Genomic DNA, 17043 nt, shown 5'->3' on the forward strand with positions numbered 1-17043 from the left:
ATACCATTAATGGTATTTTACAAGAATTTAAATAAACAATGAGGCATTTTGTGCTTTGTTTTGGAAACAAAGCAAATCAACAAGTAAAACCCAGGAGTGTCAAGGAGATACAAAATTTTTTGCTAAGTGACATGCAGAAAAATTTGAATACAATTTAAACAAAAATATTTTATTTTGAATACAGTCTAAACCATAGTGATTTGAAAAAATAACAGAGCTCAGCACTGTGTCTGCTACTTAAAGAGATAAATAATTCTGTTACTGTTGAGAAAAATAAAATAGGAGTTTGTGAGATTGCAATAGGGGCCGTTAGTCTCCTGAAGAAAGAGATGCCAGCCTGATTATGTTTACTATCTTGGTTAATGTTCGGTAACAGTTTGATGATTCATGCTGTGGATTTTGTAGAGATACCCTCGTGGGAAATGGGTAAAAGAAAGTTATAGATATGGTAGATGTGAAAATTATTATGTCATGGTTTAAGCCCAGCTGGTAACTCAGTACCATGCAGCAGCCTGCTCAGCCTCTCTTCCCCACCGCAGGTGGGATGAGGAGGAGAATTGGAAGAATGTAAAACCCCCAGGTTGAGATAAGAACATTTTATAATTAAAGTAAAATATAGTGATAATAGAAATAATACCAACATTAACAATACTGATGATAATAATAGGGACCAACAAAAACAACAAAAAAAGGAAAAATGAAAAGTCAGAAAACCCAAGTGATGCACAATACAATTGCTCACCATCTGCCAACTGATACCCAGCCCAACCCGAGCAGTGATCTGGGCCTTCCAGGTAACACCCTGCCAGTTTATATACTGGGCATGATGCGCTGTGGTATGGAATACCCCTTTGGCTAGTTTGGGTCAGGTGTCCTTTCTCTGCTCCTTCCCAGCTTCTTGTGCCCCTCCTTACTGCCAGAGCATGACTGAAAAGTTACACATTACTTAGCAACAACTAAAACATCAGTGTGTTATCAGCATGTTCTCAGACTAAAGCCAAACCACAGCACTGCACCAGCTACTAGGAAGAAAATGAACTGTTATAGCTGAAACCAGGGTAATTTAGCAAGTTCCAGAAGAATTGAATGGTTCATAACAAATTACTTAAAATTATGCCAGTTTATGAATGTAAGCCTCAGTTTTATAAAAGAGTGCAGCTATCAGGCAAAAAATTATGCTTAATCAGATGTGTTACTGGTGAGTAAGAGTAAACTTAAAAGAATGAACCACCTGCAGGCAATATTCTCTCTTAATACTGTATACCAAAGATTGATATTTGTTCACTATTCTTTCTGAGATTTTGGCCTTATTTTTTCTACATGGAAAAAGAAATCTCAATCTTCATTATATATTTGGTATGTGTCTAAATATATATATATATTATATTAATATACACACACATGCACGCACACAAAATGCATTTTCCTATGTGTGTAACTCTACATATATGAAAATGTTTTAGGGCTATGTTCAGGCAAAACTGGTCTCCAGTAGTATTCATCAGCTTTTGAGGAGGATCTTCAGATTATTACTTATGGCTTCAGACTATTACTTAGGCTTCTATAGGTATATTTCTAACAAAATACAGACTAGGGATAATGTGGGCCGTCTCTGGAATGAAACAGGAGAACTGACTACTCTGGATTTGGAGAAGGCTGAGATTGCCTCAGTTTTCACTGTCAAATGCTCTGACTATGCCACTCAAGTCTTGGAAAGCAGATGCAGGGACTGTGAGAATGAAGCCCTTAGGCCGACTGCAGGAGAGGATAAGGTTCAAGGTCATCTTAGGATATTGAACGTGCACAAGTACATGGACCTGATGAAATACATCTGTGGGTCCTGAACGAGCTGGTGGATGAAGTTGCTAAGCCAGTGGCCATCATACTGGAAAAAACATGGCAGTCAGGTGAAGTTCCCAACGGCTGGAAAAAAGGAAATATGACCCCCATTTTCAAGAAGGGTGTCCTGGGTTCAGCAGTAGCAGTCATGTTTCTCCTTGGTGGTAGCTGGTGCAGTGCTGTGTTTTGACTGCCAGCCTGGGAACAGTGCTGGTGATACCGATGTTGTCGGTTGTTGCTAAGTGATGTTTACCCTGACCAAGGACTTTGTGAGGCTCATGCTCTGCCAGGGAGGAGGGGAAGCTGTGAGGAAGCAGAGACGGGGCGCCTGACCCAGGCTAGCCAAGGAGGTATTCCATACCACAGCACGTCATGCCCGGGGTGGGGGGTAACTGGGAGTTACGCAAAAGGACACGGGTTTTCGGGTGGGACTCATTTCTTGGCCGGTGGTATCGTATTCTCTTCCCTTGTTATTTTCCCTTATCATTGTTGTAGTTGATAGTAGCGGTGGTGATTTGTGTTGTACATTGGTTGCTGGACTGTTCTTGTCTCAACCCGTAGGAGTTGCACTCTTTCGATCCTCCTCCCTGTTCCTCCGGGAGCGGGGAAGGGGAGAGACCCGGGGGGGGGGGGGGAGCCTGGCCCTCGATTGTTGTCAGCCTGGCACCACTCACTGGGAGTGAGTGAACAAGTTGCCTGACTGGGTTTAAACCACGACAAAGGGGAAAATGAATGACCCAGGGAATTACAGACCAGTCAGTCTCACCTCTGTGCCTGGCAAAATCTCGGAGCAGATTCTCCTGGAAGGCATGCTAAGGCACATGGAAATCAACAAGGTGCTTGGTGACAGCCAGCATGGCTTCACTAAGGGCAAATCCTGCTTGACCAATTTGGTGGCCTTCTATGATGGGGCTACGGAACTGATGGACAGGGGTAGAGCAGATGATGTCGTCTACGTGGACTTGGGCAAAACGTTCGACACTGTCCCACACAACATCCTTGTCTCTAAGTTGGAGAGACATCAATTTGATGGATGGACCACTTGGTGGATACGGAACTGGCTGGATGGCTGCATGCAAAGAGTTGTGGTCAATGGCTCAATGTCCGGCTGGAGACCAGTAACGAGTGGTGTCCCTCAGGGATCGGTGTTGGGACTGGTGTTGTTCAGCATCTTTGTTGGTGACATGGACAGTGGGATTGAGTGCGCCTTCAGCATGTTTGCCAATGACACCAAGCTGTGTGGTTCAGTTGACATGCTGGAGGGAAGAGATGGGATCCAGAGGGACCTTGACACTTGACAGCTTGACAGGTGGGCCTATGACAACTTTAGGAGGTTCAACCGAGCCAAGTGCAAGGTCCTACACCTGGGTTGGAGCAATCCCAGGCAGAGGTACAGGTTGGGCAGAGAAGAGATTCAGAGCAGCCCTGTGGAGAAAGACTTGGGGGTGTTGGTCAATGAGAAAATTAATTTGAGCCACCTTCAGTGTGTGCTCACAGCCCAGAAAGCCAACCGTACCCTGGGGTGCATCAAAAGGAGCCTGACCAGCAGGCTGAAGAAGGTGATCCTGCCCCTCTACTCTGCTCTTGTGAGACCTCACTTGGAGTATTGTGTGCAGTTCTGGTGTCCTCAACATAAAAAGGACATGGAACTGTTGGAACAAGTCCAGAGGAGGCCCATGAGGATGATGACAGGACTGGAGCACCTCCTGTATGAAGATACGCTGAGAAGGTTGGGGCTGTTTAGCCTGGAGAAGAGAAGGTTGTATGAAGACCTCATAGCAGCCTTCCAGTATCTGAAGGGGGCCTATAGGGATGCTGGGGATGGACTCTTCATTAGGGACTGTAGTGATAGGACAAGGGGTAACGGGTTAAAACTTAAACATGGGAAGTTTAGATTGGATCTAAGGAAGAAGTTCTTTCCTGTTAGGGTGGTGAGGCACTGGAATGGGTTGCCCAAGGAAGTTGTGAATGCTCCATCCATGGTGGTGTTCAAGGCCAGGTTGCACAGAGCCTTGGGTGGCATGGTTTAGTGCGAGGTGATCCTGCGCATGGCAGGGGAGTTGGTACTAGATGATCTTAGGTCGTTTCCAACCCAAACTAGTCTATGTTTCTGTGATTCTGTGGACTGCAAATGCCTTTTACCTTGCAGTGTTGAATTCTCTTTTTCTCTATTAAACCCACTCTGGGAGCGCAAATGTAAGAACTGAGTTTAGTACTCTCCCAGAGAAAATATTCTGATCTGATGAAGTTGGAGATTGATTTTCTTTCTTCTAGTAGACGTGCCACAGAATGCTCATGGGAAAGTACAGTGGGAGGCAAAACCAGTTTTTGAAACAAGACATACTAGTCTATAAGTAGCAGGATTGAATCAGGAACCTTCATCAAAACTCTTCTAGCTCTCTTTAGTCAGGCTAGGATCACCTTGATCACATCATCAAAACAGTAAGAACCGTGTGATCTGACAGAGTTGCGCCCTAATTTGGTTAGACAAATATTCACATTTTTCTATTTGATTATAATTGTTTTCTGACAAAAGTTTTAAATATGCAACTACTGTTGGGTGTATACCTCCTCTAAAAGACAACATATGGACCTCATTTGTGGGTGGGTTTTTTTTTTTTTTTTCAAACAAATTGTTGATGTACAATGACCAATGGTAGTGCTGTGAATATTACATTCAATATTAAACTTTATGACCATAACTTTTAAGTTAAAAGAGTTAATTGATCCCTTCTTCACCAATCACATTACACATTCACCAGAGACCTAATCGGATTTGGAAGGATATGATTCTGTTGAAGCTTCTGAAAGATCAAACATTGAGCTTTAAGCTGACTGTTGAAAGGCAGAACATTGTACAAGCTAATGAAAACATTTACTGCTGCTAGATTCAGAGTAATGAAGTGGTGGGGAGTTTGTGAATTCAGACTATTCAGACATGTTTTTGAGAGCTTTTTGCTTTTCATGTATTAAACCTGGTTTGGGTTTGTTTTGAGGATTTTTTTTTTAAATGTTACTAAATAAGTTGCGGCATCTAGATTTTTTTTATCTTTTTTGTTCAACTGCTGACTTCCTCGCTGGGGAAAAATGCTTCAAACCAAAAGCTTCTTGTTTTTCATTAACATATTCTACTTTGAGCATGTGAATATTTTCCTTCCTAAGATGTCCACTCTATCTAGCTTTCTGTCAGACCAGAGACTCACTCTGTAAATTAACATTGGCTGATATTTGTGGCCGCAGAGTAATTTCATCCTTTCCTACTACAATCTTGACATGAAAGACTACAGTACACTTTCTGCTATCAGTTTAACTTGCAGGCTTCTTTTCACCAGTGGCTGAAGATATGAGCTTATATAGCCATGTTGACTTCAAGGATTGTACCACAGAGTTTTCCATTTCCTCCGAATTGACTAAAGATATTTGGTTTTAGTGTGGCTTCTTTGGATCAAACACAGAAGTCAAAGGCTCTTATTTCTTATAATTTTGAAAATAACTGTTGAATTTGAAATAGCTGAATTAATAACATAATTGCCAGGCAAAACACTGTCAAAAAGAAGCATCTGTTTCTGACAGTTTTGGAGAATAGTCTCAATGGTTCATAAATTCATCCTAGACCAGAATATCTATAATTTCTAGCCTTAATTTAGGAAAGCATTTGAACATATTTTCCAGAAAAGTTTTAAAAAATTAAGGTATGTTCTTCAGGTGTCAGTGGCTGTAATCACGTTATAGAAATTTTGCAGCATTTCACAGTTCCTAGATTCAAGTGCAGGCCTCAAGTGCAGACTTCCTTTTTTTTCTTATCATGGCTCCAAATATGTTCCTAGTCTGTGTCAGCCATCACCCCTCTGCCTTGCAACTGGATTTGTTACTTTCAAATGCTCTGTCCAGCCTTAAAGAACCAAAGTATTTTTAAGCCTCTTAGGAATATAATTTGTTTTGTGGTAAAAACAAAGGAATATCAGAACCGAAAACCAGTAAAACCATCTACGTTATCTGTAGTGCTGTCCAAGAATTCCTAAGTGATAGAAAATAAGAGAACTGCAGTATTTCAGCGTATTTTTCAAACATCTGTTGTGAATGGATTGGTAACTATTTTAGTTCAATGCATATAATGAACCCCAGAATTAATGTTTCTAAAACCTGTAATAATAAACAAGAAGAGTTTTAGAATTACTCTTATTTGCAGTTTTCTTTAAGAAGAAACTTTTTGCATGGTTGTAAACCTAGCACTGCTGAGACCATATCTGGGGTCCTTTGTCCAGTTATGGCTCACTTTTACAAGAAGGACCTGGATATACAATAGCAAATACGTGCAGAGTGACATGTATGGAAAAGAATGGATAGCAACTGACATACAGGAAGCACCTTCACATGGAATTTTTCTTTATGTGAGCCTTTTTCACTATGTAAATTGTCAAATGTTGGACTAGTTTCCCAGGGAGGTGGTAGTGTTCATCCTTGGAGATACTCAAGCACAACTGGACATGTCCCTGAGCAACATTCAGTAGCTCACCATGCTCAGACATGGGGTTCTGAGCTGTGCAACATCTGGAATGTGACAGTAGACACTTAAATGGATCGGCTTTTCAGTAGAGATAGGCACAGTTTTTTCCATTTGTATAAAGGAGAAAATATATGAAGTTAATTATATGGGAAAGCTACATGTTTTACAAACTGGATGTAGATTTACGAGTGGTGTACAGAAATGTTGAAGGATTACCATATCTTGATGTTTGACTTTTCAGTATATGACTGAGAAAAGTGAGGTTGCAGTTTTGCGGTTTTGTCAGTCTACGAAACAAATCTGATCATTCCCCAGAAGATAATGGTGGGAATTATTTTTGCAGTAAAAAGAGAGTCTCTGAAATGGTTATGCAATGTGAAAATAAAAGGTAGGAAGGAGCTCTAGAAGTAACAGCAAAAATTATTTATTACAGGTTTCCCAAACATTGTTCCATAGACTGAGACATTAGGATGATACATGAAGAATGGGATTGTTATTTGTCTAGTTATTTGCCTGAGAACTCTAATTTTCCATATGAGCAATTCCATTAGCTATCCTAGAGAAGCTGTGAGATTTTTTTTTTTTTTGTGCAAGGTGCAAAGGGAGTAATTCATGCTGGGCTTTTGTTCTTGGAAAATGAACGTTTGGTTTGACGTTGTTAATAGGAAATTTCCTATCTTCCATGATGCATTTTGAAAGTTTGGTTCAAGATACTAAGCCAAGACTCCTTTTTGCACTTTAGCAAGAAATAGGTAGAGGAAGAAATACAAAAAGGAAAATAGTCATCCTGACAGTCATCACTGAGGAGAGAGAACATTGAAAATATTTAGCAATCCCTGTTCCCCGAGAAGTCATAATTATTCCACTGTTGGAAAATAGGCAGCAGCCATTCTATTCCCCTATCCCCCTGCCTCTCTTGGAAATACCACAAAGGGTAATGCAGTAATGGCACCTACTACCCCAAATACATGGTGAAGTTGAAAGGATGTATCTTTCTGTGTCTGTCATAGCAACCTTTGCCAGGCAAACATGCAGGGTGTATGTTAGAGCTGTCCTCTTGACACAAACATATAAGAATTGACAGAAACAGTATTGTCATGCAGTAAAGTGTGTTTCCGTGAAACTCCAGCTTTTCACTTCTTTCAAGTGTTGAATCAAATTTCATGGATTAAGATACATGTGATTAAAATAGTTTATGAAGCCAGGATTTGGGTAGCATGATATTCTAACAAGATAATATCGCAGTAAGGATCTTTGGTGCATTTTTGCTCCCACATTTTAAGTTCTTTCTCATGATGATTGTTGACCTCTATTAGAAGTGGACTGTTGAACTCAAAAATACAGTATTTTCATAAATTGCTCTATGAGAGTTTGAAAATGGTTATAGTATTTCATTAACATGAGGTAATACCAGGTCCTGCAGGGCATTGTCACTGATTACTTGTACCTGAATGCTTTGTTTTATCTGTTCTCTTCCCAGTCTACACCTCTTAGCAGTGACCTCAGGTGACATGGTCACCAGTAAGTTCTCTCGCACCTAGGAGAATACTACCATATTATTGCTAATTTACATGACCAGTCTTGTGATGTAGTCTCTCAGAAATATAGATGCCTTTGTGAGAATGAGTATTTGGCAGAGAGAGCTTCCAAAGAATTGGTGAGTGCAGACCTGAAGTGATCTTTTTTTGGTCCTGCATGTATTTGCTCATATGGACAGCTGTTCTTATGGTTGTATGGTCAGTGTGCTCTGTAAATGAGTAATTATGTCATACTAGGCCATATGGGGCAAAGGAAACCCTAGCAAGGATATGTTGCAACTAGCATAAACTGTGCTGCTCTGACATGCTTAGCAAGTCAGGCACAGAATATCGCCAAAGTACAAGAAAAAAACCTGTTTATATCTTCTGGAAAAAAAAAAAAAATCCTGCCTAATTCTTTTTTGTAAGCATTTGGATTCTTTCAATGTTTCTCCATCAGCTAAACAAAGAATCCATTGGCATTCTCACCATTTATAGTTTGATCCATCAGGTTATGTTTCAGTCAGCAGTTAGCATCTAGCAAAAAAAATGTGCTGTGGTTAACAAAGCATGAGTTACTTGAATATGTAAAAGAGAAAGTGTTGCACATATGCAATTCCAATTTAGTGATCTTTATTTTCAGTTTGTGATGGAAGTTAATTTTGAGGGAAGTCTGTCACAGTTGCTGATAGCTATCTGATTTGTGCATATGTTGCCTTACCAATGCAGCATCAAGCTGTAAAGAGAATGTTTCTTTGGTCAGTGTTTCATTTTCATAAAGGCTAACAGTGTCTTCTGTTAGCCCATTAGCAGGAGTATAAAACTTGAAACACGGAGTTGTAAAAAGCAGCTTACTGGTAATTTTAGTGTGATGGCTCACTCACTGATTTGAGACTCTATCCCTCTTTATAAATAGAGCAGAGATTGCTTAAGGCTGGGCCCACCTGCAGAGGGAGAGGTTGTCCAAGTGAAATGGCCTGATGGAAAACTCTATGGTGCAAAGTATGTGGGAACAAACACAACTTACATGTATCAGGTGAGTGTCCATATTTATTATCATGTACTTGTTTTTATTATCATGTGCTTGTTTTTCAAATGTCTTTATTGCAAATTTCTCATTTGGGTCTAGCGTTAGAGTGACCAGCCGAATCTTCAAAGCTGCAAAAAGCTGGAGTGTAACCTCTTATTGTAACTGCTAATGCATTTAAACTAATAAATAAAGCTGCCTAAACCATTAACAAGTGCTGCTAACTCGTCAGAAGTTGAGGTTTTACCTGTCCTTATAAAATTAAGAAAAAGGCTCATTTAATATGAACTCAGGTAAACAGGTGGAATATTAAGATTGAAAAATAACTTGTTATTTTCTCTAGGTTACTTTTATTTGATGTCAGGTAATTATATAATAAATGATATAAAATTATTGGTGAGTGACTACAATGAACCTTAAGCATTTGCTAAAAGGATGGAAAGGAGGATAGTAAAAACAGGAGCATAAACAGCCTCACTTTTCATTTGTCTGAGGCACTTTTGAACTAATTAACACAGAATCTAAGGGGCTTTTTGTCCCTAGCAAAGGCAAAAGGGAGCTGAGTGTTGAGAGCAAGGCTAAAAAGCTGACTTCTGATTTCAAAGACACAATCCTTTTTTTTTTTTATGTGCTTGCCTTTGAGAAAAATCAGTCAGCAGCTTTGAGTACCCACGTGAATGATAGAAACTGCAATAGAACAATCACAATAATAATGGCATTTCTGAAAGAATGAGAATCTAGGTACATTTCATTTATATATATTATCATTTTCACTTATGTAATTCTTTTCATGTCAGGGCCTCACATTACTCTACAAAAATAGCAAATTTACTATTATATCTGTAGACAGATTAAAGCACAGGGAGGTTAAATGACTTGCTGCATTGACCTTCTCACTTTGCCAATGACTTTCAATCGAGCTCAAATCCTCAAATGCCTGATCCCCTGAGCTGGTCTCTAAATCTTACCTCTTCTCTTATATTTAGCAGCTGTATTACATTGTGAAGGTGAAAAGTCCTTTATAAAATAAAAATATTATTGTTCTATAGTAGCATTCTATAGTAACATTAATCTTCAACTCATTTAATCTTCTGAACAGCTGGTCTCCTGGGGAATACTATGAGGTAGATTAGAGGAATGTTGTCATCTTTCATATTTGAAGGAATCTGACATAGTCAAAACAAGCTTTGTCTTATTTTAGACCACTTGGACAACATAATGAAAACAGGTTAGTTGAAGGAAAATGGATTAGCATGCAGAGGTTCAGTAAAGTTTGGAGTTCATCAGCATAACAGTCATGGGATATTACTGTAAACTGCCTTGTGACAAACCCTATCAATCTGTAGGATGGGAGGAAGGCTGCCATAACATGGCCACAGGTTACAGAAAGTCTGTGACATGGAGGGTATAAGGCTAACTTAGAATCATAGGATCATAGAATAGTTAGGGTTGGAAAGGAGTTTAAGATCATCAAGATCCAACCCTCCATGCCATGGGCAGGGACACCTCACATTAAACCATCTCACCCAAGGCTCTGTCCAACCTGGCCTTGAACACTGCCAGGGATGGAGCATTCACAACTTCCCTGGTCAACCCATTCCAGTGCCTCACCACCCTAACAGTAAAGAACTTCTTCCTTATAATTAACCTGATCTTTCCCTGTTTAAGTTTTAACCCATTACCTGTTTTCCTATCACTACAGTCCCAGCATCCTTGTAGGCCCTCTTCAGATACTGGAAGGCTGCTATGAGCCTTCTCCAGGCTGAACAGCCCCAACTTCCTCAGCCTATCTTCATATGGGAGGTGCTCCAGCCCCCTGATCATCCTCGTGGGCCTCCTCTGGACTTGTTCCAACAGTTCCATGTCCTTTTTATGTTGAGGACACCAGAACTGCACACAATACTCCAGATGAGGTCTCACGAGAGCAGAGGGGGAGGATCACCTCTTTTGACCTGCTGGTCAGGCTCCTTTTGATGCACCCCAGGGTACGGTTGGCTTTCTGGGCTGTGAGTGCACACTGAAGCCAGCTCATGTTGAGTTTTATCATTGACCAACCGCCAAGTCCTTCTCTGCAGCACTGCTCTGAATCTCTTCTCTGCCCTGCCTGTAGTTGTGCCGACCCAGGTGCAGGACCTTGCACTTGTCATGGTTAAACTTCATGAGGTTGGCATCAGCCCACCTCACAAGCGTGTCAAGGTCCCTCTGGATGGCATTCCTTCCCTCCAGGGTATCAACCGAACCACACAGCTTGGTGTCATCGGCAAACTTGCTGAGGGCGCACTCAATCCCACTGTCCATGTCAGCGACAGAGATGTTGAACAAGACCGGTCCCAACACCAATCCCCGAGGGACACCACTCGTTACTGGTCTCCAGCCAGACATTGAGCCATTGACCACAACTCTTTGTGTGCGGCCATCCAGCCAGTTCTTTATCCACTGAGTGGTCCATCCATCAAATTGATGTCTCTCCAACTTAGAGATAAGGATGTCGTGTGGGACAGTGTCAAGCGCTTTGCACAAGTCCAGGTAGATGACATCAACTGCTCTACCCCTGTCCATCAGTTCTGTAGCCCCATCATAAAAGGCCACCAAATCGGTCAGGCAGGATTTCCCCTTAGTGAAGCCATGCTGGCTGTCACCAAGCACCTTGTTGATTTCATGTGCCTTAGCATGCCTTCCAGGAGAATCTGCTCCAATATTTTGCCAGGCACAGAGGTGAGACTGACTGGTCTGTAATTCCCTCGGTCATCCATTTTCCCCTTCTTGAAAATGGGGGTTATATTTCCCTTTTTCCAGTCGCTGGGAACTTCACTTGACTGCCGTAGTTTTTCAAATATGATGGAGGAACTGCAGCACACATTTCTAGTTCTTCCTCCAGTCTTCCTACACAGCCAATCTGAAAGCTCCCAGTATTTGTGCATACATACACTCAATTCTTCTGGCTTGTGAGATCTCTGTTTCACCTTTGAGATTCTCTTACAAAGCCTTTTGTGATCTCTTAGATGGCAAAACAAAAGGAGAGACTGAAAAGGACTGTGAAATGAGTATTATGATCTAATAAGGCAAATCAGTTTTACTTGGATGAATCTGTGAATTTTCCTCATGTTCACGAGACATTTGTATTGACTGCAACTGTACTAGTGCTTGCAGGAGCTATGACACAATACACCAGAATTTGTGTCACCAGTTGACATTTACCACCCAGGATCCTATACAATCCCTAAGCAGTGTAATACCTACCAAATGAAGCAGATGTTTAAGTGAAATTGTTAATGCAATCTGTGTTTGATTTCTTTATCATTTTTTATATTGACATTCAGTATAACTTTTTGAGTTTCTTTTGAGATTCTTGAATTACCCATTCACTTTATTAACTGCTTCCTAATAATATCAGCTGACCTTTTAATTTACGATGTCCTGATAAAATCTCATGGAGATAACATACTAAACAAACAAGGTGCAGGAACAGAAGTCCAAATAAAATAACTTGCTGGGTAAAAATTGAAGATTTGAAATATAGTATCTGGAGTCTGAATTAAATTGGAACTATTAGAGGTGGTAGGTTTATATTTTGCTTGGATCATGGTACTATTTGAAGTCTTAGAGGAGTTCTTGTGTTTGCATTTAATGGTAGGCAATTAATTTCCAGTGTGGTATGCTGAATTATAGCTGAAGAACTTCCAGTTACTCTTCATTGTAAGTATTCAATATATTTCATAATGGAGGCGTACCTGATTCTGTGGTATGAAGCAGTTACTCCTGCTACACACTGAAAATAAAAACATTGCCCATTCAGGAGGTGATTTTCTGATCACATGGAACTGGCAGAGTTCATTTCCTCCCTGGTTCTTTCTCCAGTGATACAAAAAACATTATTACCAACAGTAACATGCAAAAAACATTATTACCAAATGTATTGTACAGTAAGGCGGGGGAATAGCAGAAAGACTGCTCCTGTATCCTGGTGAGAAATACCTAAATTATCATAATTTTATTAAACAAGCTTAAGCCAAATTGACCTTTAAATTCCTCTAGCATACTGCTAACAGACTAGGCTTATGGAGTTAGTAAGAGGAGCAAAAACCAGCAAGTAATGACTTTTGTGACTTTGTTATCCATCTGTGTTCTGTGGATTTGAAAGGCATTCCAGATATGTGCTTCTTATTATTTGCTGTTAAAAAATTGCTTTTAAAGAAGTTAGTAATTCATAGATCTATACCCTGGCTTTTGAGAATAAATATACTATCTTAGATTTTTCATCTGTTAACAATTAATGTGACATACTCAGTTGTGGCAAAGTTTTAATTTGAATCTTCAAAACCCAGTGCATTTACAAGTTCAAATACGTATTTTTTTTTTCAGTTTTATCTATAATGATACTTCCAATAAGTTGATATTTTCCTACGTTTGAATTTGGGCTTATTCTTCCCCCCCCAAGACTGTTGTCATTCATGTGTTTTTATTAAGTCACCTAGATTTGGAATGGGACTTCTTTTAGTTTTATACTGAACTTTATACTTAAGTACATTTTCTGTGGGAACTAAAACTGCCGTCATAGATAATAGCTGAAATTCACAATTGTTAGATGAAGTATTTAAAAAGAAACAGCAGCAACTGAAAAGGTTTAAATGCTTCAAAACCCAAGCATTTTAACATTCTCCACACCTAGTTACATTTCCTTTCTCATTTTCTGCTAACGGGGTTCATGTTGGATTAAATCTAAACCTAAGCATGATAAAGCTTTTCATCTTCTGAACAGAGCATTTTAAAGGAATTCCATCAGATTCAACAGAATTCTGTTAACTGGTATTTCCTTAGTTGTCACTCATACTTTCTTTCACTTGATATGGTCTTCCTCAACCTTGAATCACAGAATGTTAAAATTAATTATTTATTTGTTAGAAGCAAGTAAAAAAAAAAAGAATTAGAGGTGAGTAAAAATGACATGAAGACATTTCAATGTCATTCCCACAAAATGGTGTCTGTATTGTTACTGCTCAGCATTCCTAATCTAGTAAATTTTACTTTGTCGTGTATGTGTCACTGATGATTTTGAAGTCTCTGCTTAGAAACCAGTTTCAACTTCTGCATGTGTTGCATTTCCTAAGAAATAACATTTTTTTATGTTTTAACCTCATTTTAGCTTCCAGAAGTATATAGCAAAATATAAATCTTTTGTATTTGCACATATATTTTTGTCTGGAGACATTCCCAGAAACTTCCTGCAAGAGTTAAATTATGATTTTATATTCAAATACGCATTTTTCCAATTAGGTTGAGTTTGAAGACGGCTCTCAAATAGTAATGAAGAGAGAGGAGATCTATACACTAGATGAAGAGCTCCCTAAGAGAGTAAAAGCACGTTTCGTGAGTATTTGCTCATAGTATGTATATGCTTGAAATGCCAGTAACATTATTCTTGGCTATATTCTAGATTTTCAGTTTAAATTGGACAAATGTTTTGTGAAGCCTGTACTAACATGACTCTCTTAGTCAACATAACAATTAGCACAAGTGTCCATTTGCTAGTGGTTAGTTGTTCTTCTAGTACAGGCAAATGCTGTTGTCAGACATAATTCTTTTCTCCTAAAAGGGACATCTTGTTCGATCAGCTGTCAGAGCATGAATTATCACATTAGTAAATATTTAAATTGACAGACATTCTGTTCTTTCAGTATGCTTATAACATGTATACTTTTTAAAAAGCTTCCCAAGTTTTCAGAGCTTTTAAATGCAATGCTTTTAAAAAACTTGAATTTAATAAAAATGAGATTAACTTGTTCTAAGAAACAAAGTGCCTGATCAGAACTCATCAGTGTCACTGGATTTTTTGTTTCCTGCAGTTTCAAAGAATATCCACAAGCTAGTCATTTGTATGCCTGCCATGTGGAAAAGTGTTGAGGTTCATAGAAGCAGAACATACTGAAAAGGGAAAAGGTCTGCCATACAGTTGTTGGGGGAGACAGGACAACTGCTGTCCTTGTCATTAATGCTAAATGTTGTACAATTCAATCCACCTACTCAGAAAGAGCAACATGTTCTTCTCATGTAGAGCTGTTTGTTCAAAACTGCGTTGCTTCACTGCAGTGAAGCTTTGAAGGGAGAGCAGCGTACAGTATATTTTTCATTGCTGCAGGGAGGTGGAATTCACACATTCATTATGTGACATTAATTAGCTGATTCTTGGAAGCTGGGCACAAGGAGTTGTAGGGGAATGATGTGCGAAGTTGATTCTGCAGGCATCTGTCAGATTGTATGATGTAATACATCACATTACAAACTGAGGCAGCTGAAGAAGGTTCCACACCGACTTTCCCTTTCTGTGCTTCTTGCCATGTGCAGCTGCCATCATTGTTATTATCATAATTTCCTTTCATCCAGTTCTCAGCAGCCAATCCAAAAATAGATGCCTTATATTTCAGAATCTAGGAGTTTATCAAAGGAAAGGATTGGCATCATTTACGAAAGGGGAGGTAAAGCTGGGAAAGATAGGCAGAGAAATGAGGCTGTCAGCCTGCTGAGGGAGTGTTTACTGACAGGATACCCTGTTTTACTGAAGGAACAGAATATGATTAGGACAGCTCTTTCTAATGGGAAGTGCAGTGGTCAAATATTCTTGGCTAAGATACCTTTTTTTTCAGTGTATTTGGCATTAATGCACACATCTTTCAGTGTCCTGACCATCTAGGGTTAAGATAGATGTCTTGGAAAGTGCTGAATAAACCATCTGGTTGTTTATATTCAATTGGATTTTTCATTGTACTTGGAAAGTATTCCACTAACTTTTTTTTTTTTTTTTTTTAGAGACTATGTGTAAAAAGCATTTATAATTATTTTCAGATTCTGTAGGATGCCAGCTTGCATTTCACTAAGGATAACAATACAAATATAGTTGGGTTTATGCTACTTTTTTTAAAATGGAGTTTTTATCAACATTATGTATTTTTTTTTTGCATTTGACACAACTGACTTCACTGGAGGATTAAGTACAGGTTAAAAACATTGAATTTGGTCAACTAAATAAAACAAGCCACAGCCTGTACTCAGACCTTTACATGGTTTTCTACTATTACCTCAAATTCTATAAATACAGAGCTTAAACCTACTGGCTATGGCCAGCACCTCCTTCCCTCCTCATGCTGAAAACTGTGCAAGTTAAAGACAGCTTGTGATACCGTTCCCATGTCTTGAAATAAATGACACCAATTCATTACAAATGATGCTATTCCTAGTCCTGGGAATTTTACCATGACTCAGTAGTGAAAGTTGGTCCAGAAATTTCTGCTGCTGCTTTTTCCCAGCTGGCTTGCTGTTTGCTGTCCTGCTGCTTGGTTTCATTTGATTCCCAAATGGGAGAAGTTTGCTGACAGACAACCAAAATTGTGACTCTGATTCTTTGCAAATTAGGCATTGTGAAAGTTTCTTTTCAGAGATCTGTGCTGTATTACCTTGCAGTTCAAACTTTTCTGAATAACGAGTGTTAGATGTTTCTAAGGAGCACTGCAGACCTAGAGAATTAAATGGTCAGTAGTACATGCAAAATACAGAAAAGTGAAAATTATGTTTTAAATCTGCATTTAAAATATATATTTAATATTTGGGCATCTTCCTGAAAACAGTTGTAACTGCATAATAGCAGTCTAGCTAGCTTCATATGGTCTATCCAAATGTATCTATGTTTCCATGTAACTTGTCAGAATATGATGGGCTGTATGAAGCTGTATGTGTAGTTTATGTCTGGTTTTAGTCTACAGCCTCTGACATGAGATTTGAAGACACATTTTATGGAGCAGACATTATCTTGGGAGAGAAGAGGCAGAGAGTATTGAGTTCCCGCTTTAAGAATGAGTATGTGGATGATCCAGGATACCGCACTTTCTTAAAAAGCTCATTCCAGAAGGAATGCCAGAAGGGGCTATGAAGAAAGCAAGAGATGGAGAGGGATGTTGGTTAAGGGGATGTAATTAAAGCATGCAGCGTTATTTGCAATTAGTTTCAGTTTAGTTGAACACTGTTTTACAGTGACCTAATCTGTAGATCCACCTTGTAAACTGAAGTTCTTGAGTTCTGATTTCTTCAGCTAATGTATTAAAATTTTATAATGTTTTGGTTATGAAACTAAGGGGGAAACCAAGTGAGTGTAAGAGGATTAC

General features: G+C 39.2%; 1 protein-coding gene across 1 annotated transcript; it reads left to right on the forward strand.

Annotated features, from left to right (window-relative positions):
* Positions 1 to 8700: 8700 nt before the first annotated feature.
* LOC130605564 (lysine-specific demethylase 4C-like) lies at positions 8701 to 16838 on the forward strand. Its single transcript, XM_057421165.1, has 3 exons — positions 8701 to 8899; positions 14165 to 14257; positions 16638 to 16838. The coding sequence occupies exons 1-3, from the start codon at positions 8891 to 8893 to the stop codon at positions 16809 to 16811; spliced, it is 276 nt and encodes a 91-aa protein (XP_057277148.1). The 5' UTR covers positions 8701 to 8890; the 3' UTR covers positions 16812 to 16838.
* Positions 16839 to 17043: the final 205 nt, after the last annotated feature.

This window comes from Pezoporus wallicus, unplaced genomic scaffold, assembly GCF_028554395.1.
Source record: "Pezoporus wallicus isolate ANWC-B61680 ecotype Strahan unplaced genomic scaffold, APGP_CSIRO_Pwel_v1 contig_1278, whole genome shotgun sequence".
Taxonomy (NCBI): domain Eukaryota; kingdom Metazoa; phylum Chordata; class Aves; order Psittaciformes; family Psittacidae; genus Pezoporus; species Pezoporus wallicus.

What these genes read in the sequence shown, in the direction of transcription:
- LOC130605564 (XM_057421165.1), top strand. An exon ending in AGAGAGTAAAAGCACGTTTC is followed by an intron (nt 14,258 to 16,637) that starts GTGAGTATTTGC and finishes GTCTGGTTTTAG; the next exon opens with TCTACAGCCTCTGACATGAG.